This window comes from Corapipo altera, unplaced genomic scaffold (genome assembly GCF_003945725.1).
Source record: "Corapipo altera isolate COAL_440 unplaced genomic scaffold, ASM394572v1 48b, whole genome shotgun sequence".
In the NCBI taxonomy this organism is placed as follows: Eukaryota; Metazoa; Chordata; class Aves; order Passeriformes; family Pipridae; genus Corapipo; species Corapipo altera.
In genome coordinates this window covers 10,698,104-10,723,973 of record NW_020884884.1, presented here as the reverse complement: position 1 = coordinate 10,723,973, position 25,870 = coordinate 10,698,104, and the positions used below count along the sequence as shown (strand labels likewise).

The window sequence follows — 25,870 nt, the reverse complement described above, 5'->3', positions numbered from 1 at the left end:
TTTGTCTGCCCACAGTACAGACTTGGCACCCCATTTCCCAGTCAGGACCTTGCAGCTGTGCTGCACAGGAGCTGTCAGTCTTTGCTGGAAGAACAGTGTGTCTGAGCCATCTGGAACTTACTGCCTTCTGGAGAAATTTGTTCTCGTCACCCAAATCCCAACAACATGCACCTGTCTAATACTTGTTTGAAATTGATTTCCAGCCAAGAAATACCCCATTGACCCATGTTCTGTGGGATGATTCTGTGCTGGAAGTATATATTTTCTTTCAAGAATGTAATTAAATAGCTTTTATTCCTCTTATTCCCTTTATTCCCCTCTCTCTCTCTCTCTCTCGCATACACAGTAAAGCACAGACTGTTTCTTCAATGCTTCTCTAGAAGAATATAAACTCTGAATTTTCTCATTATTTTTGTTGATGGAACAACCCAAATAGAATATAACATTCCTGCCCAGAGTGTATCGGTAACATCAAGCCTGCTACTCTTGTATTTTCCAGTCCTTTCCATCCTGTTTATTACGTAGTCTGCTGCTTCTGGCAGCTGCTGTGGTGCCAAACTGAGCAGACATACACTGAGGGATCTAAACCCTCAGCCAATTCCTCTGTGTGTGATTGCAATTTAATTAGCACCCAGCAAGCTGCCTGAGCAGGTGAAGTGATTCTTTGTGGTATATGCCCCTTTGTGCTGCCAGTGTTGAGTTTTGAATCACTCCATAATTTTTCATTACAATAATCTCTTTTCCATCATGTTACAAGAAGGCCAACAAATGTAAATGCTATTAAGCCTCTGTGTGGAGCTGGAGTGCACCTTTTGATGTTGCCTAACATGTATGAAAATGTAGATAATGAAACAGCTCTGGAAAGTAGGATAAAGGAGCAGCACTTACAGGGTCAGCATTCCCAAAAGCAGAGTTAATGTGTGGATGGAAGTTTTAATGATGATGGGAGGACAGTCTGCACATGTGATGAGATGCCTTGTTTTCAGCTCCTTGCTTTTGTAGGTATACATGTGATATGTTATGCATAGATAAATGTTTATCATAAGCAAAAGAAATTTTTCAATATATATGTTTAAACATATATATATGAGCCTGATGGAAGACTCCAGGCATTAGAGCCTTCACATTGCTGCTGCTCTTCCTTCTCTCCCACACACAGCATGTGTACAATTTCCCTGTTCTCTCCCTTTCCAGATGCAACCAGTTGGACAGAAGCAGCCTTATGGTGTCACAAAAATTGTTCAGGTCCAATGTCCATCTCAGGTAAAAGGGCTTCCATATTATTTTGAGATTTTATTCACTCTGCAGAATTTCCAAATATTATTGTTGTTTTCTGAAGTTCTTGGGAATATGCACATGCCCAAGATATTGTGCTGTTAAAAACTGAGTGTTCTTAAAGTTCATTGACACAGACTCATTGTTTTATACAGATGAAACTGAAAACAAGAACATTTGAAAAAAATCAGTTCAATCATCTGTGTCAGGTTTTTTTAATTCAAAGTATACCTAGCTAATCTGAATTTAATAATTGCAGGTATGAGGTGCATTATCAGTATTAAAACATGTGTCACCAATGAAATTGAATCCATGTATTTTATATAAGCTAGATTTTCTGTGATTTGACTCTGCTGCCAGGTTTACCTATTTTAGTTCCTGGAGCTGTCAATAGTCCAGTAATATCTTCAGGATCTGAGCACATCAGGTTCAAAGAAGAGGTTCTTGAATGTTTTTGCATTTAAGCTCTGACTTTAATAATTGGATAATGATAAAATATTAATGGCATCCAAAAGCTTCTAAACAGCAATTAAAACATCAAGGAAATTGAATTATGTGTTTTGTTTGATATTAGGTTTAAGGCAAGAGGTGGTGCTGTGCCTAGAGCATACCTAGGGCAAGGCTTCCAATCAGGGCTTAACTTTCAGGTCTAACCTGGTTTACTTCACTAATGCAATGTTCATTCAAAAATTAATACTGTAAAGATTATTTTTTTCTCTTTGAAAATGTAGCCAGAATGCTTTAACGTCAGCTGACTCTGTTTCCACTAGTGTTGGTAAACATACTATCTTCACTCTGCAGGAAAATCCGTATTTGTTTACATATAGAAATAGTAACTATTCATCTTCCCTGAAGACATCAAACACCAAAGAAACATCTCAGGTACAGTAGAACTGTTTGCATCTGATGGACTGAGTGTATTCCAGGGAATGGGGCAGGTGGGTGAGAGTGTGTTATAGCCTAAATAAACAGTGCTACCTGGGAAAACTAAATACAAAGTTCCAGCTCTTTGTTTCCATGCTTTACTAAACAGTCAGATGCTTAATAGCACATTTTCTCCTCGGTGGGTTTTATAGAGTAGATGTGTTCAGCCACCCTAAAGTAAGTAAGTTTTGCCTTCACTGTTAAGAACCTATGTTAAACATCTGCATAATAATGTTATTTCCCCTGGGATAAGAAGATAGTGGAAATGGGGCTGTTTAGTCCTACCATGGAGGAAACTAGATCAGATCTGACCAGTGTGTGGATCTGATTTAATCTCATTTACACTATAGTAAAACTGAAGAGTAATGGATTTTTCTTTTTTTTTTTTCCCCTGAGATAGTTTCAGATTAGATGTGTGGAGAAAAACAGCCATGATTGTATTTTTTAAGTAGTAGTACTCTGATTCTGAGCAGAACTTGGTGTTCCCAAGCAGCTACAGATAATGTTCATTTTAATGCCTCAGAACACAGTGTCTAGACCATATCTGCACTCAAAATGGCCTGTTCATCATTGGAATTGTAATAAACGTTTCTTCTCTTATTTTAACATAATGCCATCTGTTTTGTTAGTTGCTTGGGGTGTATAGACCTCTCCACAGGGCAGCAGTACCTACCACTCTGATTTTTGAAAGTAGCTGTAGTGTAGGAGGTGTTAAGGAGGCAAGAAGCAACATTGTTGTGTTTGTGGTTATTTGGTTAGGGGTAGTTAATAAAAAATTAAAACCCCAAACCTGAACAATGGGACAAGACACACGAGTATCTTTTCCTTAGGCAAGTTAGCCTATGTAAGGAGTTCTGCTAAGAAATCTGGAGCAAAAATGTGTCTTTGGGTCTCATGTGATGGTTTCCTCTGGTATACTGATGGTCAACCTTCACTAACAGTAGACCCTGGGGGTGTTTCTCTCAGTAGGCTGCAACCCAAGAGCCAGGAGGCAAATCCCTGGCCGCATGTACAGGGTTGCATACAGAGAAGGCAGGCTCATGACCTGCCGGCAAAGGTACAGGGATATTCTAAGACTTTCTTGCAACAAGATGTTCAGAGTATGGGTGCACAAAATGTTGCATAGCTCAGCACAGCACGGCACAGAATTTGAAACAACTGGCTGTGCTGTGTTAGTAAGACCGTACAAGTTCTGAGCAGGCTGAGCTTGTGCCTGCCTTCAAAAAGCACAGACTGAGGAAAGGATGAGCTGGGTAGCTGTATACAAAGTACGTGGGAATTTCATTAATTTAATGGTCTGACACAGAAATGGTTTATCATGACCGGAGTATAGTGAGACTGATGTGAAATCTTGCCCTGTCTGTCTTTGCAGGAGAGAAGTTATGGAACAAATATTCCCTGTACTGACTGGGATCCCTCTGATGCGATTCCGATTTCAGGTAAAGTCCTATGCATTTTTATCATAGGGCTACTTCATTTGATGATAGAGGGACAACAGGAACTAGTTTCCTGTCCAGTCAGGAGAGGAACTCTTTTCTTTGGAGTAGTGGTCTCTGTTGACTGTGACTTTTAAGATCCTTTTCAAAACAATGTCAGTAATTGACGCAAGTTCTCCCTCAAGGATGGTGAAAGCTTATGCAACTACACTTTCCATGTACAAGCAAAGAAATGACAGTGGAAAAGACAGGAGGCAGTCAAGTCCTTCATTTGCAGAGTGGTAAAACTGTAGGGGCTCTTCTTAGTGCACTCTGAGGTGGAAAAAGCCACGTGGAGTTCTGTCCTTGAGTCAGTTTTGTCTTACATGAAAATCTGTAATGGTCCCCAGATATCCCTTCTGTACTGGCACCAGAGCTGTACCTGCTTTTCAGCCATTTTTGCCAGCTAAAAGGAATCTAAGTAACAACAGATGCAAGACTGAAACCCTTCTGTCTTCTTTGTCACTGTAGCTGCAGCCCAGATGTGGTACCAAGAATCATTTCTGGTTTGATGCCTATCAGTGTCTGTGATTCCGAGCTAATGCTGTCATTAATATTAAAAATACTGTCTTTACAATGCTTTATTATGCTTATCCTGAGGAGAACTTCTTATAACCATCACAATTTGAAGTTTTCTTTCTTTCCTTTTTCTCTTACATCCTTTATTTTTTTATTTGTTAGTTCATAATTTGAAACCGGCAGATATCAAGGTGATTGCTGCACTGGGAGATTCACTCACAGTAAGTAAAGATCACTGGATAACCATCAATAAAACTAGTAATGAAAAAACATTTCTGAATTTTTAACACAGGAAACAGAATACATTCTGTTACACTCTATTGAGCCAAACACGTTTTTCATATCATCTTTTCCATGCTCCGCCTTGGCTGGCTGATAGGTAATCAGATTACGAGTCTAATCTGAGTGCACAGTTCCCAGTTAAAGTCCACAAGAGTGTCACACAAGGAAGAGACGCAAGATTAGATTGCGTTAGTGGCAAAACCAGTCTGCTAGAGTGCACTTACAATGACTGCTCTCGTTTATTGATTCTAGGAGGCTCCCAAGGTATTGGCCTTGAAACCTGTTAGTAAGCAGCAGGAACAGAAAGAAAAAGTTCTGCAGCTACTTGTGTATATCTGTGTATCTATATGATGTGATAAATGTTTATGTGACAATATCAAAACCTATAAAGCCATAGTAATTTATCCTAACTAAATATTTGAGTAAAATTGCATTAGAACATCAGGTGTGTCAAATGTAACTTACCTTGAGATTTTTTTTAAGATTATTCCTGGAACTATGTAAACCTTTTACCCCTAGACTGGATGGGATTCTCCAATTAGTGATGACTGCTTCTCTGCTCATATTATAATTCATGTTTCTTATGTGTTCTGTGCTAATTATCACATTAAATCTGTGTAGTCTTCTTTCTTGGGGAAACTGGGAGAGGGAAGACGTAAAATCACTGTACCGCTTTTTATTGCGAGGAACATGTAATAAATTATTCATTTAGAACCATTGCTATCTTATTTCTTCCTTATGTAAGTTTAGAATTATATGAATATTTTGAACATTCTCTACCAATTTTTTCCCACTTGATCTAATCACAAAGTTGATAGAAGAGAGTAATTCACTGAAATAGAGTGAATAAAATACTCTGAGCCCTTGATCTTGAAAACAAGGATCTGTTCTATTTTGGGAGGATGATGTAGCTTGCTTGGTTAACATGCTTTTTAATTCTTTTCACTACAATCAGTGAGAGAACTAGTCTGCTGTGCCTTTTGCAATCGGACATGCCTGTCTCCTATTGGCCTTTTTAGCCAGCAGCACACTTGTGACAAACATGGGTAGAGACCTTTCCCAAATCTTCGTTCGCGAAGCCCAGCCATGATGATCTTTTCACTACGATCAGTGAGAGAACTAGTTACTGTAGCAAAGTCTATTTTCTGAAGATGAATTCCTCTTCTGCTTCCAGGCAGCTAATGGGGCAGCATCCAACCCCCATGATGTTCTGAATGTCCTGGTTCAGTACCGAGGTCTTTCTTGGAGGTGAGTCACAGGAATTTCCCCACAGTGGGAGGGAATCCATTTTCTTATGGTTTGATTTGTATAGTTGATTTTTGTACCAAATGGAGGCTTGCAGAGAACGAATTTGACTTCACATTTTGTGTGGAGACACAGGGCTGTGCTGTTAGTCATGATAAATAAAATATTCAAATTAGTGGCTATCTAGAGTACAATGTAGCATGGCTGGAGTAGACCTGGGATCTTTGTTAAGATGGTCTTTTCTCCTCTCAGAATTGTAGCTATTGCAAAGGGGACTTCAGATCCCAATGTCATTGCACCACTTGCTCATTCTCTGTTTCTGTCCCTGCTCTTTCTATATCCTGTCTGCTCTTGCCCAGTGTGGCCCACAGCACCCATTTGTCTCATTTAAAATTAGTGGTCTACAAAAAGCCAAATGGGATCTTTTTTTGCTGCTGTTTTGTACACAATATTTATTTCCTTGACCCTTTCCCAGTATTGCTTACATTATGCGGGACAGTTTAATTATGAGTCAATACTTTTATGAGTCAAAGACTTTTACATAAGCAGCATGTTGTTAAACGTGTCAAAAAGACACTCTGAAGAAAGGCAATCATGTTCATTTGTTATTCTGCAACTGTAAGATTTAACATCAAACCTATCAGGCTGTCTTCTGTTCACCATTTCTTACCAACCTAAACCACTGCAGCTCTAGAAGTTTAAACAGTGACCTTAAAGATCATCTAGTTCCAACCCTCATGCCATGGACAGGGACAGTTTTCATGAAACCAGGTTGCCCAGAGCCCCATCCAACCCAGCCTTAAACACTTTCAGGGATTGTTCTAGTGCACTTCAAAATATTCTGTTTCAGATTAAAGGGATACTATAGAGGTGTTCTAAGTCAAACATTGTATATTTTGGTCTTTAATAGTAATATACTGAGATTTTGGGGGAAAAAATGTGTACTAGTATATTCTATTCTACAGCATGAAGGAGAGCAAAGAGCACAAAGACCTAATGGTGAATATTACCAGTCTAGTAGTATTCTTCCAGCTGAGTCAAAAGGGGGCAAGGGGAGGCAAAGGTATTGATTATACTTATCACTCTGAAATATATGCTGCCAGAACTTTTTGTTGTGGGCACAAAAGTTTTGTTAACTGAAAGTAGAAGTAATAAATATTTTAATAGGTACAACAACAGCAAAGACAGCAGTTTAAAAAAAAAAAAATAATTTCAGCTAGGTTTGAACATATGCCAAAATACATGAAAGAGCTGAGAGGACAACTAGTGTACAGGGCTGCTAATATGATTGTCATGATGATGACAGTGCCTCTGATGTCTCTGGTGTCGTGACTCACTGGGTGCGCACACCAGGAGCTGCTTCGGCTTAGCACAACCACGAGAGTGTGCTGTGTGCATGTGCAGAACCCCCAAAAGGGGGCGATCTCTTACCTAGCCCGCTGCCTTACCGAGTCCATTCTACCTTGGAACACTTTTTTCCTGTTCTTTTTAACAGTGTTGGAGGAAATGAAAACATAAGCACGGTCACGACATTACCAAGTAAGTGACTTTCTCCATAAATTTGATAAATATCTGCAGCTCTTTATTATTAAAACACCTGCTATTATAAAAGGAGACACAGGAAAGAGTTACAATTTGTAGCATGACACAACCAATCCCTTTGTGTTTAATGTCCAACACTGAGTAAAAGTTGCATAACAACCAGGCTATAGTATGCTGTGCATGACTTAACTATGTATTTTGTAATTCCTAGGGTTTGGTTGCTTCAGTATTCTTCTGTCTAATATATGTTTGGGGTCAATGAATCAAAAATCTTAGCGCATAGCCTAAAGAAACTATTTTAACTGTATGGGAAAGTTGTTTCAGGCAGGAGCAGAATCACATTACAAGATCAGATTTTACATGCTTTTTAAAGGTCAGGACATTTTAGATCGGAGGTGTTTGTAAGGCTGGTTTGTAACCTAAGATCTAGAAGGGAATCTGGGGTCTTTGGGGTTAATACATCTGGGGAGATTGGGCTAAGAGATTTGATTCCAAACCATTTGCAGTTAGAGCATGATGGCATGAGAATCTCCTGCTTGAGTGTAGGGTTACCCAGCCTCGCTTACCAGGCAAAATGGCACTGCTAGCCAAGATGATTGTGTTAGGTGATCAGATATCTGAATTCATGAAATTCAGAGATCTTGAAGGCTGGGAAATACTTGTATGGTGATGAATCTCCATGTTTGTTATACTTAAAGATGTCTGGGTGTTTTTTTAAGGTTTCTCCTAAAGCTTTTTAATGGTCTTTTGCTAAGGTCTAATCTTTATAGCCTCATTTGCTACCTGCTGCAGGAAGCAACATTGCAGGGTGCTGTCTTTTTCTGCAGATATTCTTCGTGAGTTCAACCCATCCTTGGTAGGGTATTCCACTGGCACTGGAACGCAGAATTCAGAAAATGCTGCACTCAACCAAGCTGTGGCAGGGGCTCGTGCAGAGTAAGAGGAAAACTCTTTTAACTTTACTAGAAATTTGATTTTTTTCTGTAAAACTCTTTGTGACTAAAAAAGGCCCAAATCCTGGACTTTGGCAGGAGCACAATAAGTCAGATAGGTGAACCCAAAGAGGTTTCTTTAGCCCAACTCTAGCATGAAGGCCAAGAAACGTGATGAGCACTTTGCTGTGTTTCTAATCTATGTCAAATAAATTAGCAACAAAAGCAATACTTTCTCCAGCATTTTCAACCAAGAAAGCCAAAGCACTTTACAAGCATTGATCATTAAGCTTCACATCCCTGTCCTGTTATGAATCAGAGAAAAGATATCCCCATTTTATAGGAAGTATATTCAAATGCTCTTGTCAACAGGACCAAGAGTTTGTGTAGAGACACTAAGAGAAAATTGTGTATTGTTTAATTCCTAGTCTAGCAGAGCTGGGAATTAACTAGAGATCACTATGCTCAGTCCTCAGTGCAATTTTTATCCTATTTTTTTTCCACTGGAGATGCTTCTTATAAGACAAATTTCAGTGACTTGAGGTCTTATAATAACATTGATATATGTACAGATGTTTCAGTGATATGTGTACTGTCTGATGTTGGGAAGGAGAAAAGTGCATTTCCTGTATAGCTTGTAAAGGTGTAACTATGCAGCATTTGCAAAGTGGTCGAGTGCCTGTTGGATGCTAATTATTTTATCTTTTTTTTTTTCTTTTCCCATCACTATCTCAAAATATAGCCTATTTTGAGTATCATATATTTCAGTCAATGAGAATTCAACTTTCTCAGGCGTTTTTAGCCATTATATGAGGGTTGTCCATTCATCAGCTTTCCTCCTTGCCCTACTGTCTGTGCAGGATTCCTTTTTTATTTTCATTATTTTACTTTTGTGATTTTACTTTTATTTTTAGGGATGTTCCTCAACAGGTTAGAAAACTGGTGGACCGCATGAAGAACGATACTGTGAGTTTAACATGTCATTAATATCTCTATAACGAAGTTACATGGTTTCGTGATTTCTAACAGATCAACAGCAGATGCCAAGAGTGAATGCCAAACATTAAAGCTGTAGGTACAGCAGTGTAATCCTTCCCAGTAAGGAGTGTGAGTCAGCACAAAATAAGCTATAACTTTCTCTTAAATGAATTTGTACCAGCATGTGATAGTTACTATCAAACACAGATAATTGCAACCTTCTTATCATTTTTACTGGAAGTGGCTATAAATTCAGTGCTGTTGCTTCCCCTCCCAACCTATGTCACACTGTCAGATGACAGAGCTTTTTCTCTGTGAGGATTTTGCTGTGTTGCTATTAATTATCTCGTAAGCAGATGGTTTTACCAGCAATAATGATATATGCTAGGATGTTGAGGGCAAGCTTTTCAAGTAGCAAATCATGTGGAGTGAACATGTGAAGTGAGGAAGGGACTTGTTTTCTTTAAAAATATTTTAGTCCCTTCTTTCATCTAGTCATCAGCTGATTTTTGACTTACATATTTGTTGTTAGGAATTATTTGATTAATGGTCTGTAAAACACACATTAAGCTGAGGATTGCTTGCATATTTTTCACCTCAGCTCGTGTTTGAATGTTTGCTATTTGTAATTTGACAAATGTGCTATGCAATCACTGACCTAAGTTACATTATAATAGTTTGGCTTTCCAATTGTGCATTTGGAAAGCAGCCAAAAAGCCTTCAAGGTAACTCTGTGTGCATGTCTAGTGTAAATACTCTGGTGCATACATATTGGCAAAAATATTTGCAGTACCTTTCTTTTCGGTTCACTTTCTTGTAAACAAGATTTCGATCTGATGGCTGTATCTGAAAAGAGATTAAAAGGAATAGCAACTAACAATGAAGGGTTGGATGGTTTTCATTCTAACAATTCATGGCCTCTAAGCACTATTCTGTCGTATTTATTGGCCTGAGAATGTTATACAACAGAAATCAGTGCAAATATCTTTTATTTAAATAGTAAACGTTTTTATTTAACTAAAAATTTCTTTCTGGTAGAGGTCATATACCTTAGATTTAAGAACTCCTTTTTTTCCACTCTTTTTAGAACACCTGTTTTTTAAAAGGAGGAAAATTTTCCCCTCTTGTAATTCGGATAAGTACATTTTGACACCAAACTACTGAACAGCATGTTTAGTAGCTGGGATATGTTGCCTCCTGAGTTTAAAGAAAGATGTTTTTAAACCACTTGAGGCTGTTGTTCTATTGCTGCTTTTCTTACTATTGTTTTGCAGTGAAATTAAAGCATTAGGATACTGAGCACAACCACCACTACATGGTACTAAGCATATCTGAACCTTTCCTCAAAGCTAAGAAGATGTTTATTTACAGTAGCATAATTACCTTGATTTAGTTATCTATCCCTTTGCAAAACCTGTCCAGAAGAAAAAAATGCTGTAATTTTTTACCATTACTGTTAGAGTTAATATTACCCCACTATTCTTTGCAGTTTGTCTCACAGCAAGACTAAAATATATTGCCCTCCAGGGTTTTCCGGCAGGATAGCTGCATTATTTATGACACAGTAAACCACATACCATAATTTTTGCAGTGAAGATATATTTCTAGAACTGCAGGAAGAGTCACTCTGTATACACAAGATATTACTAAGAAAAGCATATAAACAGATTTTGAGCAACAGTTTTCTGAAGGAAATAATTTTACATGATACCACTGATATTGTAAACGTGGTTTAGATCATAGTACTTTGTACATCTTCAGTCATGACTACAAACTTCTTTTTGTTCTGGATGCTTAGAGGATGATAGTCAGGTACCCTGAGAAATGGGGAAATTGTGTTTAATGTGTTGCCTGCCTCTTCCTGCTTTTCTTTTTTTTAATTAATAACTTTCATTCCATCTCCTTCTGTGTGCAGAGAATAAATTTTCAGACTGACTGGAAGCTCATAACACTTTTCATAGGAGGAAATGACCTATGCGGATTCTGCGAGGATCCAGTAAGTTCCCTGCTGCCTGCAGCATGAACTAGGCATAGGATTTTTATGCATTACAGGGGTGAGAGGGAGGAACTCAGTGGGTGAGACCGAAATAACATAGGTCTTGATTATGCAGCTCTGGAATGTAATTCAGCTCTGGAATGTAATTGTACTGAGACCTTCAGATTGTCCAACCCAATGTTTTGACCAAGTTAGCGGTATCTTTAGAATGCCTGTAAATTACATAATTGTTGCTACTTTGCTTTGCTGTTAACTAAGGTTAACTTTTTGTTGCATAGCCCCTTTACTTCCTGTGGATAAAAGGTTAAGAGTTTTCGCTCCTCTCTGCATTGTGCACAGTCACACTCCTAAGTCTTACTTGATGCTCTCTTACCATTTGCAGTACTATGGGAAAGGTTCTAACCACAGCTCATGCTAATGTAATTATATATAATATAGTATATATTGTATATGTATATTATATACATACTGTATCTAGCCTTTGATACGTGTGATTACAGAGGAGGTGAAAGGCTGTGGCAGACTCCTCACTTAGGGATGAAGGTTACCTACTCACAAGCAGTTGAGCACATACTTTTCATTTTGCATGATTAATTTCAAATCAGGAAAAACAGCAAAGCAGCACAGTAAGATGATTGTAAAACAAGGAGGGAGCAAATTAAACATTCCTACCTTCTGCTCCTGACCCAAGCACAAAATGGCAGTTGCACATAACTGGGGTGGATGGCAAGAGGTAACATATCTCCATCCAAAGATCACACTGACCTTTATGTTGCACAAGTACAAATAGCGCCAACCACAATGCTCTTGGTGAGCTGTGGTTTAGGAAATGAATAAGAGATCTGAGCTGCCTAGTTCTGTAGAGTTGGCAAGTGGGGCTAGCAAGGAACTTCTCCTTGAAATTAAATGAGAGAGAAATAAGGCTGACAATCAGACCAGTGTTTCCCATAAGAAAGTTTATTTAACTGATGAATAGTTCCTCAAATGAAAAAATAAATGTTGGATTACCTGAGACAATAAAATTAGAGAGCTTAAACCACTAAAATGGAACAAGGAAATTTTGGCAGTAAAAGTATATGAAGTCATTTCATTCTCAGATAAACACCTAAGTTTTGCCAGTTGCTATTTCTGGGAGACAAGGAGCATATGGGAAACATGTTCTTATATTCCATATAGCAGAAGCAAACTTACTTTTACGTAAAGTGTTCTCTCCAAAATGTGGTCCCTATTAGTGAGTTGTTAGCCATGCTTTTAAGACCAGCCCAAGCAAGCCTGGGGATTGAGGATGTTGTGATATCTGATAATATCCCCTGAATTTTCACCCTCACTGGTATCCGGTGACTGCTAGATCTTTTCTTCCAAGTGAGAGAGCTGTGATGGGAAGGAAGAAAAGCAGAGGCAGGACAGTTTTGCCTATGACTCTGTTGACTCAAGAGTTAGAAACATCAACACTGCTGTGAGAGGCTCTAGCTAGTCACTGTTGTGCCTATCTTTGTAAACCGGTAATAAAATTCAACCCTCTTGCTTCAACAGGCTCACTATTCTCCTGAAAACTACACCTATAATCTACAAACAGCTTTGGACTTACTGCACGAAGAGGTAAATCAAACTTTTCTAGTATGTGGGAGCAGGGGTCAAGTTCTGTTTCCAAAGCAGTCACTGACTATTGATTAAGAATTTGTTTTGTTGGTTTCATCTGCAGAGCACTGCTGTATGCAGAGGTGCTTGCTTGTAGGAAAATCTTCATGAAAGGCAAAAAAGGCTGGAGAAGTATTTTACCAAAAATATTTACAAAGGCTGGAGAAGTATTTGGTGCTAGCTGATGTGCTGTGGATAAGTAATGTAAAAAGTATTGAAAAAAAAGTGTTGTAAAAAAGTTGAACAAACGTGTTATTCATTGACTAGAAAATGCTTTGCTTGTTCATTAAACTGCAAATAAATATGGTTTTGTGGTCATTAAGAGAGAGATTTTGCTATTCCACATAAGGGTAAGAATGATGAGAGTACCTGAAGAATTTGCAGGTGTCTGAGTCATGCTGAGACCTACAACAACTTGTTTGGCCCTTTTTGAAGCCATCATTTTCAAGTGACCAGCCATCAACATTTAAAATAGAACTAGGTAGTGCAGGCAGAGGCTGTAATTTAGTATTGCATGTGTGGGGGATTAATTATTGAGAAAGTACTTTTGGACACCTCTGTTATAAATAATGCAAGCTGCTTGAATCAGCAGGCTGCTGCCCGAGGTTTGCTGTGGCTGTGCAGGAGCAAAGGCAGCACTCTGTCCTCCAGGAGTTTGCTCTGAGTTTGCTTATTCTCTTGGCAGGTTCCACGGGCATTTGTGAACCTGGTGACGATACTACCCATTGCAAGCCTCCGGGAGCTGCACGCCTGGCAAAACAATACCTGCCCAAAGCGGCTTATGAGGTTTGAAGACTATTTGTCTTGCAGCTCTCATTTTTGCTCACAGAAGGCTGCAAGGTCTTCTTGGGAAACTTTTTTCTTAAAGGGAAAAGGTTCTAGTATTTCAGACCACCAAATACCTTCCTCTGTGCATGTGCGTGTACCTACATTTTTATTTCAACACGGCATTCAGAAATACCTGTCTGCCTGACGCTGTCTCTGTGTCTCAGCCCTGCTGTTACCACTTTTAGTGGAGGTGCCATTTTAATGACTCACCACTTACCCTGCAAGTGAGTTCAAGCCAGAGCAGAAAGAGCTCAACTGTGCACTCTTTGGCAAAGATAGAGAAGACACTAAGACACAAGGTTTTCTTGTTTTATTTGCAGATTTATACCTTTCTACAGTCTTAAAACTCTCCCTCTTGCTTCTGTAGTTTTCAATCTCTGTAATCTCATTGCTGATTATTAGTTTTATTGCTAATCAGTCTCAAGTAGATGTCAGGGATGCTTAATCATGCCACCTGTTGCATTATGGCTCAGCAGTCCTCCCAGGCCAGTGTGAGTCCACCACTGAAGCGGCAGGTCTGCACCCTCAGTGGACTTTAGGTCACTCAGGTAGGGTCCTGCATGTTCCCACCGACTTGCTTCTGGCAGGACTTGCTTGGTTTCAGAAAAGCAGATCTCTGCTTTTCTGGACAGACAGGGAGAATAACCTCATCCTGTGAATGTAGACAGCCATTGAAGGTGGTTTTACAGGAGGAACATATATGCAACCCTCTTGCTCTGATTTAAGGGCTCTCTCGTGGCTGTCAGTGGAAAATCAGTTTTGAAACTCAAACTGCTGGTGATCCTGATAACCATCTGTAGTTTCGCTTTTTAGCAAAAGCTCCTGGCTAGAGCACACAAGTATCTGAAGGCCCTAATCATTGGACAAGGGTAGTTAGTGGAGCCTTTAATATTAGATTACCTCATGATAATTGTAACCTTTCCCCATCATTTCAGGTGCCATGCTGAATTTAACATTTGTTTGTCTGGCAGCAAGCTGAATTTACAGGGTAATAAGCAGACCCTGTGTGGGATGATAAATGCCAATCTATCAAGTTGAAGAAGGACCTGAAGGAGGCTTTTGATCTTGAAAGCTTGTTTCTTTTTCTCTGAGAATAGCAAATAGCCTAAAAAGAAACTATGTATGTCTCTGATAATTTTACCTTGCTTATGTTACTGAAACTTCTGAAAACACAATTTAGATTTGTATTGCCTTTCATATGGATGTACTGTGGAAGTTAAATCTTTTGTTAGTTGCTCTCCATTAAGACAAGTTTGGAGGTAGTAGGGATCTGTGTATACTTTACATGTATCAACCAGATCTCTATAGAAGATATTTCTCTAAGAGCTCTCTCAGGGATGCTTTACTGTGGTCATATGTCAGGATTTTTTAAAGGAGTCCTTTTTCTCGATTGAATTTCTCAAGTAGTAATGCGGCATACCCAGGAAGAGCAAGAAAAATATTATGTGCTAGAAAGTTAAAAATTTCAGGGAGGGATAAAGGTGGCCAATAAGAGTTCGTAGAATCTTAAAATTGTTCAGGTTAGAATAGCTCTGTAAGGATGGAGATTCCAGTGTCAGTCTCGGTGACTCCCCATGAAACATCCTGTTATCTCTGACTGTCTCAGTTGATTAGAATGGATTCGTGAGAATTCAATCTTGAAGGATGCTTGCATAATTCTACTGAAGCAAACCATGTTGTGCAGGTATATCTGTGAACAGTTTTTGTGGTGGGTTCGCCCCAGATGCCAGCCAAGTACTCAATACAGCCCCTCAATCACCCCATTCCAGCAGCATGAGGGAGAAAACAAGGATTGTGAGCTAGAAAATTCATGAGTAACACTAAAGGCAAGTAAGCCACTTACCGAGTATCATCAGAGGCAAACCAGACCTGATTTGGAGAACTTAATTGTAGTTATTGTCCATGATTATAAATGTTTATTTAGCAATTCAGGTATTGGGAAATAAACAAACGAGTTAGACAGTTAAAACTCCTATCCTCCCTCTTTCTCAGGTTCAGCTTTGTTACAAGCACTTCTCCCTCCACTCTTGTTACTGCCATAGGGTGCCCCCAGTCCCTTCAGTGAGGCATGGGTAGCACAGGGGCTTGGGGTCTGGATCTGGTATTTGCCACTCCTTCCTGCTCACTCTTGTCCTGTGCTCTGAAATGAGTCCTTCAGAAGTGTGTGTCTCCTGGTTGTGGTTCCATCCAGGAGTGCCTGCTCTGCCATGGAGCACCTCTTCCTCACCCCTGCTGTTCTCTCTTCCTCTCCTTCTCTGGTGTTTTCTGTTGTTTCTTAAGTAGGTTTTCACAGAGGCACCACCATCTTGGCTGAGAGGCTCAGCCATGCCCTGTGGTTGGTTTGTTGAAGCTGTGTCCAGCAGTCAGTGCTGGCCTCTCCTCACAGAGGTCACTCCTCGTGCTGAAACCTTGCCGTGGGTACCCAGTACAGTTTTTGCTTTGGAGACTTTTCCTCTCTTTATCTTCATTAATTTATCCCTAATAAATGTGTTTCTGCTCAAGAACTGAGACTGTGCAGTAACTCTAATGAGATCTAATATTCTCATTGAGTGGCCTTTCAGAGAAATCCCTCTCAGAGCTTTTAATCCTGTAGCTTGTCAGCTTGGAAAGAGGCGGGGGGGGGGAGGAAAGAAGAGTAGATCTCAGCACCATGCTCTTATCCCACAGGATCCTGTGCCGTTGTGTCATAACCCCTGAGGACAACTCCAGTGAGTTAAAGATGTTGATCTACTTTAACAGAAGGTATCAGGTAAGGCACATGGCACTTGTTACAAGCTCAGTGTCATCCTCCCGTTGGCCAAGGGACCACAGATGGACTAATATTTGGAAGTGGAGGACAGTTGCCTCTCATTTTAATGGTATATTTGTAGTTGTGATTAAAAAAAAAAAGAGTGGGAAATAGGAGTAGGCTCAAAATCTTTGCAACTCTATTACCCTAAACCAACAAAACAGATGAAAAGAAAGCCATAGAAAGCCTTTACAGAGCCATAGAAAGTAGAGTATGTCAGACAGTGAGCAGTTTTTTTATCATTTCTGTTATTGGAGATCAGATGAAGTCAAACAACATGTTAACTCAGGAACAAGCTTTCAGACACAGCACGTCAGGCAAACTGAAAATGCTTTGGTGGTTCTGGAAGAGATTTTGACAGAAAACCTAATTACTGAGCAGGCTGCCAGTCCTTGTCAGCCAGTCAGCCATTCCTGGGCTGTCTCTCTGCAAAGAAGCCCAGGGTGCATGTCAAAAAAAGGCAGCTGCACTGACTGCCTGGGGCAAACCAGAAACTGTGGCCACATCTGGGAGTGGGAACTCCTGGGTGAGATGTAAATGGATGGAATGACTTGATGAGATGAACATAGAAAAAGGAATGATGACAACTTTTCTTTGACTCTTTAGGAGAGAACCCGCCAGTTAGTGGAGAGTGGAAGGTATGACACTAAGGATGATTTCACAGTGGTTATGCAGCCATTTATGACTAATTTGGACATGCCAAAAACACAGGTACAAACAACCAAAAATACACACCCAAAATTAAATCCTGGTGCAATTCCCCTGAGTTGTCAAAATTGTCTTAGCAGGTTTTTTACCTAATAATAATCATTACATTCAATTAACATTTGAAGTTGCAGAAAATGTTTATGGAATAATGGAGATAACAGGTAACAGAAATAGAGACCTTACAGACACAATTTGGGGCACTGCAATTTAGTTCAAAGTTTTCATCAGGGAGTACTTGCTCTATATTCCCTATACATCAACAAGTCCTTTCCAGTACTTTGATAAATGACTTTTGGTAGGAAAACCCACATGTTTCAAAACACTGTAATGTGTGATTCTCAAGGAAAGTAAAGAATACAATCAATATCTGTACCCAGGTATTCTGTACTCAGAGCCACAGTGATCTGTATTTCTTGTTGCTTTGGAAATCCTATATTAAAAAGCTTTAAAAGGCTTCTTAGTTCTGAGTTACTAATGTTCTTAGGCCTGGTTTAATTCTCTTGGCCTCAGAGGCCTTTGTGGCTACTTTGATTAGAAGTCAGCTGATATCTCGCTGAAAGAGAGAGGGCATAATGCACAACTTGTTGCATATTTACTGTCTCTGTGACAGCACCCATCTTATTCTCTAGGAGGGGTGGCCGGATGATTCATATTTTGCCCCAGATTGTTTCCACTTCAGCCAGAAGACTCATTCCCAGGCTGCACGTGCTTTGTGGAACAACATGGTAAGATTTTTAAAGGTTGTGTTGGTCTCACCCTGTTTACTCCATCCTGCCCTGGGCAGCAAAACAACCCCCAGGGAGCTACTAGGTAACTAGCCATTTCTCTTCTGAATTGTGTTTACAAAGGCAAAGAGTGATCATATGAAGAAAGGTCACCTGAATTGTTAAACCAGTCATATCAAACCAGTAAATCTCAGGGTATGTTAAGGCTGGGAGTGTTGGGACTTCCCTCAGGGAGATACCTGTCAGGTACATTGATCAGCAGGTCACATTCATGGTATATGAAAATTAGCCCTTTCAGCACTCAAAGAAGCAGTGCATGGAGGCAGCTGCCAGCATTGGTGCACTGCAACTGCAATGGTCTTGCTGTGCTGTAGAGGTGGTTCCCAGTGGTTGGCAACACAGCATTACCCATTGCTCTCTGATATTCATCTGCTTTTCTTCTGTGCACCCTTCTTTTTCCCACAGGTGGAGCCCTTAGGGGAGAAGATAGATAATCAGCGCATAGAGGATGAGATCGTTCTCAAATGTCCAAATGTGGTAAGTTCTGAGGGTGTCTGTGTTTATATCAGGGTGCTAGGGGTGGCTGGGAATCAGTGTGAGCCTTTACCAACTGCCTGCAGTGCTGTCTCTGTGAGCGGGCTCTGCTCTTCCCCACACAGTTTGTGCCACTGCCACCGAGAGCAGTATGAACACTCCCCCATGAGTTGGAGGGCAAGCTCATCCCAGGGGTAAGCTTCCTCACAGTCACACGTCACAGTTGGCCAAAACACAAGGGAATGGTGTTTGGCCTACCTAGTCAAGATTGTTAAGTATCCACACTGACTGACAGAGCTCCAATGGGGGGAATAGAGCAATGATGACACCAGTCAGCACAGCTCTGTAGATGTCACTGGGGCTGCCTTGCAGTGGGACCACAAGCTTCTTGTTAACCGTACACGGAAGGGTCCTGTGCAAATTCTCTAATTTCTGGCTGTATAAAAATATAACCTTAAGTTTGTACTGTTGTTTCAAGGATTTTTAAAAGACCATTTATTTTCTTTCTCTCTCTTTTTTTTTCTTTTTAATTTTAAATCCCTGATATTTATTTGCACCAAGCTACTAATCATATACAGACATCTGAGAAATGAAGTTTGGAGAATGGAAATCTCCATGCATCTCTGATGCTTTACATTGACTCAGATTGCCTTGTTTTGTAGGCTGTGCCGTTCCTGAGGACGTATAAGAACAGTAATTACACGTACCCTAACCAAACTCCAGTAAGTGCTAACGTCACCATCCCACTGTTACTCTGCTGCATCTGTTCCTGTATGGTAACCAAATGAGTAATTTTCTGCAGCACAGGTGAAATCAGTCTTTGGCCGAAGGGGCTTGGGAGACTGAGTGCATGGTGCAGAACAGGGACACACTCACTCCCTGAGTTAGACAAAATGCATCCAGAAACTCCTGTAAGAACACATGCTCAGACAGCAGTTATCAGTTATCAGTCCAGGATGCTATGCTGTTCTGAGCAACACCAAATATGACTATTGAATTGAGCAACCAAGACCTGTCTAGTTAATTACATGCTAAAGAGGCTCTGGTTTATCCACCTGGCCTCTGCTGGGAAGATCTTAGTTAGTACTGACCGTATTTGCTAGCCAAATGCTATTCACAGCTTTCTTCTTCTCTTTAGAATTATGGAAGTCAGCTGCCATGTGAGGACAGGTCTCCATCCTCCCCTCCTGCAACTTCAGGTAGTCTTGCCTGTTTTATATTAAGAGATTGAATTACTTCCAACTGTTCTTTAAGATGAGTGTTAATTTTTGCTGAAATGACTGCTGGACTGTGAAAAACACTGCTCAGAAAGGATATTATGTTTTTCAGCAGCTACTTAACAGATACAACGCCATGCTGTCACATAAGGTAGCTGTCTAACTAAGTAGCTCTACTGAACTCACAGCCAGTAGAGAACCTCAAAGTATCTTGTGATAAAACCCAAATTTGAGTGCTGACATAGCCTATAAGTGATATCACCTGAATCTCATGGAAAGAAACTGTAAATCCAACTTCATGCATGTTAGTGCAGTATTCAGTTTTTCAAATAACTTCATATTGTCTTCTCTTTAGTCCTCTTATGTTTTCTTGCAACTTTAATATACTATTCCTGCTTTGTGTAATTCTGCGTTACTTTACTGTCACCTTGGTGCTGGATGTTGTTTGCCACTTATTGTTATTTGCTCCTTGCTCTTCTGTCTTTTCAGCAGAAATGTTAACCATTGACATATTGAATAATGTGCATATGTTGCTGCTACAATCACACGAGATGAGCTGGAAAGAGCTCCTGATTTATCACTTGGGTATTGCAAAAGCAACATGACAGAGCATCACAGGGCACAACGGCATATTTCACAACACAAAGTAGCTAAAAAGAATAGCTATTTCCTATCCAGGTTCAACTGCATCTCTTTCCTTTGCAGTGCATTCCCTAAAGCCAGCTGATGTGAAAATTATAGCAGCGCTTGGGGATTCTTTGACGGTAAGAAGATAGTGTTTTTACTGCTCCCTTGCTAAAACTACAAACATGTGCCTGCTCTGGTGGAGAGGAAATAGCTGATATACCTATAAGCAAAGATCAGTTCATTCAATAAATCTAGCAGCTAGAACAAGAAAGAAGGTGTCACTCTTCCAGCACTCTGTTCCCCTCCCCACATATTCACATGCTTTTGAACTTATGCTAAGACACACACAAATCCTTTGAAGAGGTGCCTATGTAGTTTGCTGAATTGGAGACAGAAGAGATCAGATGCTGTCAAAACTAATGGGACAAAACACAAGGCTTAGAGTACTGTGCTTTTCAAAGACTTTTGTAAATAGGAATGGACTGATGAACCTGTTCTTCTCCCTCTGTTCTTTCAGGAACAGAATGCAGGGGTGTTGAATAATAGCATTTTATTTATTTGAGCATTAATGAGTTAAGGATGTATGGAGTGAGAGCCCTCTGACTTGATGCATTTCAGAAGATACTTAGTCTGATTTTCTTTATCAAGATGTAGTTCTTACTGATGATAATTATTTTTGGTAACCAGGAAGGAATATGTCTCAAAATCCAGACGTTCTATGTTCAAGTTATGTCTTTCTGTCTAATGTTTTCATACTGGTCAAAGACTGAAATTCTACAGCCAGGTTAAAGGAAACAATTGTATCCAAAGATACAGTTGGAACATAGGTTTCTCTGAATCTGAGCCTTAACAACAAAGACATTGTTTGTATAAACCATGAAGCCTTTACAACAATCTTGCAGACATATTGTCACAACTCCTATGCACAGGAAGCTACTGGAATAAATAGAAGCACTTGAATGCAAACCTGCAATATCAACAAATAAAAGATATTCCATATTTGGTTGTGGTTGCCATATTATAATATCCAGAACCCGGCAGGTGTTTGTGCTTCTAAGTATAGTCTATAGGAACTGGGAATAAAATCTGCTTTCATAGAATGTGCAGTGATGTATTGCTGTCTGAGAGCTGCATTTGGCCTGTGTGTGGTTATTCTCATCACCAATATTCTCTTAACTCAATAAAGCTTATATATATATATATAAGAAAATGTAATAATATGGTTTAATCTGAAGTAGCAGCAAATAGTCTACCTGGTCTTGTGCTGTACTGAAGTACTAACCTGTACCCAAATTTAGAATGAAACTACAAAATCACAACTGATAGGAAATACTCTCCTTCTGAATTCTGAGGTGTTTTAGGAGGGATGCATCTGCTAGCTTACCTCTTTCTTCAGGATGAGTGTAGAGAGTGCTTCCTCCTTTCTCTAGTTTTGCTTTAAGTCTTTCCATTTAGCACAATACTTTTCAAAGTGGTGTGTAGGTATTATGGTGTTTCTTTCTGACATATGTTTGTTTTCTCTTGTGAGTTCATATAGTGTTTCTTATCATTAGCTGGAAAGTTTCATCTGTTTGATTAAGATGCCTTCATCATTGTTGAGTAATGCAACCATAAAAGAGTTATTTAGCTCATCTAGACCCGTGAGAAGAAAGTCTTTGTTCCACAGCTCCATCATACGTCATATATACAATATGATGCTTGTAAATAATTACAAAAGGTATTGTTGTGCTCTTCAGGAGAAAGGTTGGGGGAAAGCCGGATGCCTTCAAAAGTAAACAAAACAACTATGTAATTCTATTTAAATTAGTAAATTGTATTTGTTACATGTTTGTATTACAAATTACTATTGCATTAATAATTGTGTTTTAATTTCATTTGGTTAATGAAAAATAATGTCCAGGCTGGTACAGGAATTGCCTCAGATACTCTTGAGGATTTAGCCACTCAATACCGGGGACTGTCTTGGAGGTAAGTCTTCAGCCAAGGTGATGAAGAGATGTGTATTCTTTCCTGTAAATATTGGTATTCTCTTCTGCACGTTTTGGGTCTTTCAGCTGTTAGAAAGTTGAAAAAAAGGTTGCTTCTCAGGCTAGAGTTTCTTGACAACATGCATCAGGATCCAGGATTTGTCATAAAGGTGGCTTCACAGAAAATGTTTTCAGCAGTGGATTTTAAGCTAACCTTTTGATTTCTCTCATGTTTTCGTTTTTGGCTGTTTGCAACAGTTTGTATTTCTATGTCAAGATTTCAAGTTGGAAATCTACAAAACTGCTGAAAAATCACTGAAACAAGTCAGATATAGTAGGTTTTGGAACTTCTCAAGTTTTCTGTTTCTGAACATTTTATAGTACCATGGAAAACAGTTTGTTTAACCAGAAGACTTTTACCAGATGCTGCATATAGTTATAAAAGACTTAAGTTGTTTCATTGTAGTGATGTAGGTCAGTTGATGCTGACTGAAGCAGCTCTGTGCTGTATTAATACTTCTCTGTAAAACAGGGTGTGGCCTCAGTATGTCCTCAGGCAATAGGAAAACATATCCATCTACACGAAGAAGGAAAAGAGAGTGAGGAGCTGCTGTTGAAGCTCTCTTGTCACCCAGGGACTGTCTGGTTTTGGTGTTGCCTTAAAGTGCCTTCGTGAGGCTGGAGTTGGCCTCAAAGCTGGCCTACTAATTTACAGTACTTAAGGGCTTGATCTTTTGAGTATGCACCTATCAGGTATTTTTCTGCCACTCGTTGAATGATTGACCATACCCTTCAACATCTGCGAGATCATGCAATCCTTCTGACAAGCATCTTCACCACTGAAACTGCAGCCATTCTACCCATTAGCATTTCAACTTTTGTCCTCGCCATGTATTCTGATATATTGATAGTTACCAAATTAATCACTCTTTGCTTCTTCCCATAATGTGTGGTAGGTTTTCGCTTTGCTTATTGTCTGTGTCCAGATAAGAGATGAATGACCAAGGTTTCTCTTTCTCGTTTTAGTATTGGAGGAGATGAGTCGTTAAGGAACATGACAACCCTACCTAGTAAGTAATTGCTTTGCTCAATATAATTGGCAAAATTGAAGAAACACAATGGACTGATTTCTGACATGTTTACAGAGACCTCTTAAGTATCTCAAAACTGGTTTAGTGTAATTAACAAGAACTACTTTTAAAAGAAACAATATTCTAGGACTAAGGAATAAAACGTTGCCTTCATCAGTGAAGCTGAGAGGAAGCAGCTAGAAATTCCCTTACTTTCTTTTCCCTTTCCCTTTTCAACTGCTTGGTGAGTGTTATTTGAATTTCTAAATAAACTTGCTATGTCCATGCTTGTGATGCACTTAACATTTGCTTTTAATAAATATTCCATCACAGTTTTTTTCAAAAGAAATGTTTGCATAGAGTAGGCCTCTTTGGTAAATAAAGCTACCTACTCATACATGTAACCTGAAAGGAATAATTGTAACTTTCTCTTCACTGAAACATGCAACTTTTCATAACTCAGTCTATTGTTAATGTAAAGCCACTAGAGCTTCAGTTTGGATCAGCTGTAATAATAAAATCCCATTTGAAGAGGACCAGTAAACTGTCCTTTTATGTGTTGACCATTATTTTAAGCAAAATGTAACAAGAATATAATTAGAATAAACAATTAATTGATTCACTGGGTCTTATTACATTTGACAAAACCTTCATTAAAATATGATTAGATTCAGTCCTTGAGATTAAGATAGTTTTTACAATGTACAACACGGTCATGTTCACTCTCAGCTATGAATTATCCTGCCAACTTCCTTTTGGAAACCGCTATGGAGAATGTAGTAGAACTTCATCAGAATCATGCATCTGAGGCTTTGTTCTTCACATTTGTCAGTAGTATAAGATTTTGCACAGCTGTGAAGCAGACCCAGATCTTTTAGCTGAAAACAAGTTCCTGTTGGGCTGAAGGACCCTTCAGGCTTGCTTCACAAAGTCAACATTGTATGACTGAGAATTTTATTTTAGGCTTTAACCACTACAGCATGAGAGATAACTGCAGACAATAGTCCTCAATTCTGCTCATCTTGTCCGCTGGTGACAGTGCAGGGCACTGCAAGCATGCTGCTGTCTGAGTCACTGCCAGCTGGTGATCCCTCTCACCACTGCTTGGTGAATCCATCTAGTTGACTGGCAGCTGCAGCAGCTGTGCTGTGCTGTCAGAGAGCAAAACTATGGCAGTGCTGCTGTGTGCTAGTCCCTGTAGGCAGAGAGCAGATGTAGTCATTTTCCCTTCATTGCCATCTTTGTTTTTCAGACATCTTTCGAGAGTTCAATGTTACAATCACGGGCTATTCAACTGGCACCGGGAGTGAGAATGATTCCAACGCATTCCTTAACCAGGCAGTTCCTGGAGCAGAGGCTGAGTATGTAGCTTTTTGTTTTACATTTGTAGGTGATGGATGCTTCATCTAATTGCCTTTCAGCTGTCTCGTGTGCTGTCACAACTTGCTCTGAAGAGCAAGCAAAACCAGTCTAGTTGAAAATTGGCTCAAAACCTGTTAAATGTATGGGTTTATTTCATAGCAGAACTTTCAAATGAAACCAACAGTCCTGGTTATGAAATCCACAAACAAGAAACTGGGAGAAACTGTTTGGTGGTTTCTGCTCTTCCTCTTCAACATCTATTAATTTATCCATTTATCTGTCAATAAATCCCTGACAACATGAATATTTTCAGAAATTGAGCATGTAGTGAATTGATAAGGAGAAACTAGGAGTAAAAGTAGATTAAATCTTCCATAATTCTGGCTTCAGGTTTCTGGATAAGGAAGCAACAGTGAACAAGAGAGAAGCGATGAAAAAACAGCCTCAGTCTAGAATATTAAGAGAATTGCTAATGGTCATACATGGATTTTGGTGCATTGCAGACCTGGTGCAGTTGCAGCCAGTTCTGCCAGTATAAAAGGGACTGTAATGTCTTGTAGTCATTTGATTTTGGCTCTTTGCTTTTAGTCACACCTGGGAGGCCGTATAGTTGTTTTCCTACACTGCTTATCCTAGAAATCCCTGGATACTTATTGAAAGTCAGTGCTGTTTAATTAACAAAACAGATGGCTGCTTGAATTCAGTCATAGTTTGGGCACAGGTTCTGGCAGACCATGCCCAGATTTGACATTGTGAATTGATATTACCCAGACCTTAATTTGTGTGTTTAAAGAAAAATTCATCTTGCTTCCCGAAGGGGTCTTGGAATTGAAGTTCAGAAGCCAAACGAGGTGTTTGAGTTTGCTGTATCTAAGCAAAGACTGTTAGGATTTGTCAGGGGGTTTTGCTGCTCTCTTGTAGGCCTTGAGCAACTTCTGACTCATTTGAGCAATTTCAGTAAATGCTTGGATTTCCTGTCAGAAATAGTGTGCTAGATGCCTTGCTATATCCTACTGCCCCCATAACTGAGGGAAGGCATTTTGTTTCCTGGTGATGACTAAACATGTTTGTCTATGTCAGTGAGATGTGCATCAGCCATTAATGAGAATTTATTAACATATTTCTGTATGCAGCATATATCCAGATTACCTTGAAAGAATGAGATAGGTGCCTGTCTTGTATTCTGTATCAGTTAAATCCTAAACAGGCTTTTTGGAGTGGTGGGAGGACTTGAAACA

At 39.6% G+C, this 25,870-nt stretch overlaps 1 protein-coding gene across 1 annotated transcript in view; it reads left to right on the top strand.

Moving 5' to 3' along the window:
• PLB1 (phospholipase B1) overlaps positions 1-25,870 on the top strand; it is a 93,475-nt gene that overhangs the window by 35,724 nt on the left and 31,881 nt on the right. The window contains exons 16-36 of the mRNA XM_027641702.1: positions 1,195-1,263; positions 2,077-2,157; positions 3,572-3,638; positions 4,356-4,414; positions 5,650-5,723; positions 7,216-7,259; positions 8,090-8,198; positions 9,109-9,160; positions 11,088-11,168; positions 12,702-12,767; positions 13,492-13,592; positions 16,302-16,383; positions 17,029-17,133; positions 17,760-17,855; positions 18,321-18,392; positions 19,052-19,111; positions 19,528-19,588; positions 20,312-20,370; positions 22,134-22,201; positions 23,227-23,270; positions 24,523-24,631. Of these exons, the coding sequence (XP_027497503.1) occupies positions 1,195-1,263; positions 2,077-2,157; positions 3,572-3,638; positions 4,356-4,414; positions 5,650-5,723; positions 7,216-7,259; positions 8,090-8,198; positions 9,109-9,160; positions 11,088-11,168; positions 12,702-12,767; positions 13,492-13,592; positions 16,302-16,383; positions 17,029-17,133; positions 17,760-17,855; positions 18,321-18,392; positions 19,052-19,111; positions 19,528-19,588; positions 20,312-20,370; positions 22,134-22,201; positions 23,227-23,270; positions 24,523-24,631 (1,559 nt within the window). The remainder of the gene's footprint in view (positions 1-1,194; positions 1,264-2,076; positions 2,158-3,571; positions 3,639-4,355; positions 4,415-5,649; positions 5,724-7,215; positions 7,260-8,089; positions 8,199-9,108; positions 9,161-11,087; positions 11,169-12,701; positions 12,768-13,491; positions 13,593-16,301; positions 16,384-17,028; positions 17,134-17,759; positions 17,856-18,320; positions 18,393-19,051; positions 19,112-19,527; positions 19,589-20,311; positions 20,371-22,133; positions 22,202-23,226; positions 23,271-24,522; positions 24,632-25,870) is intronic.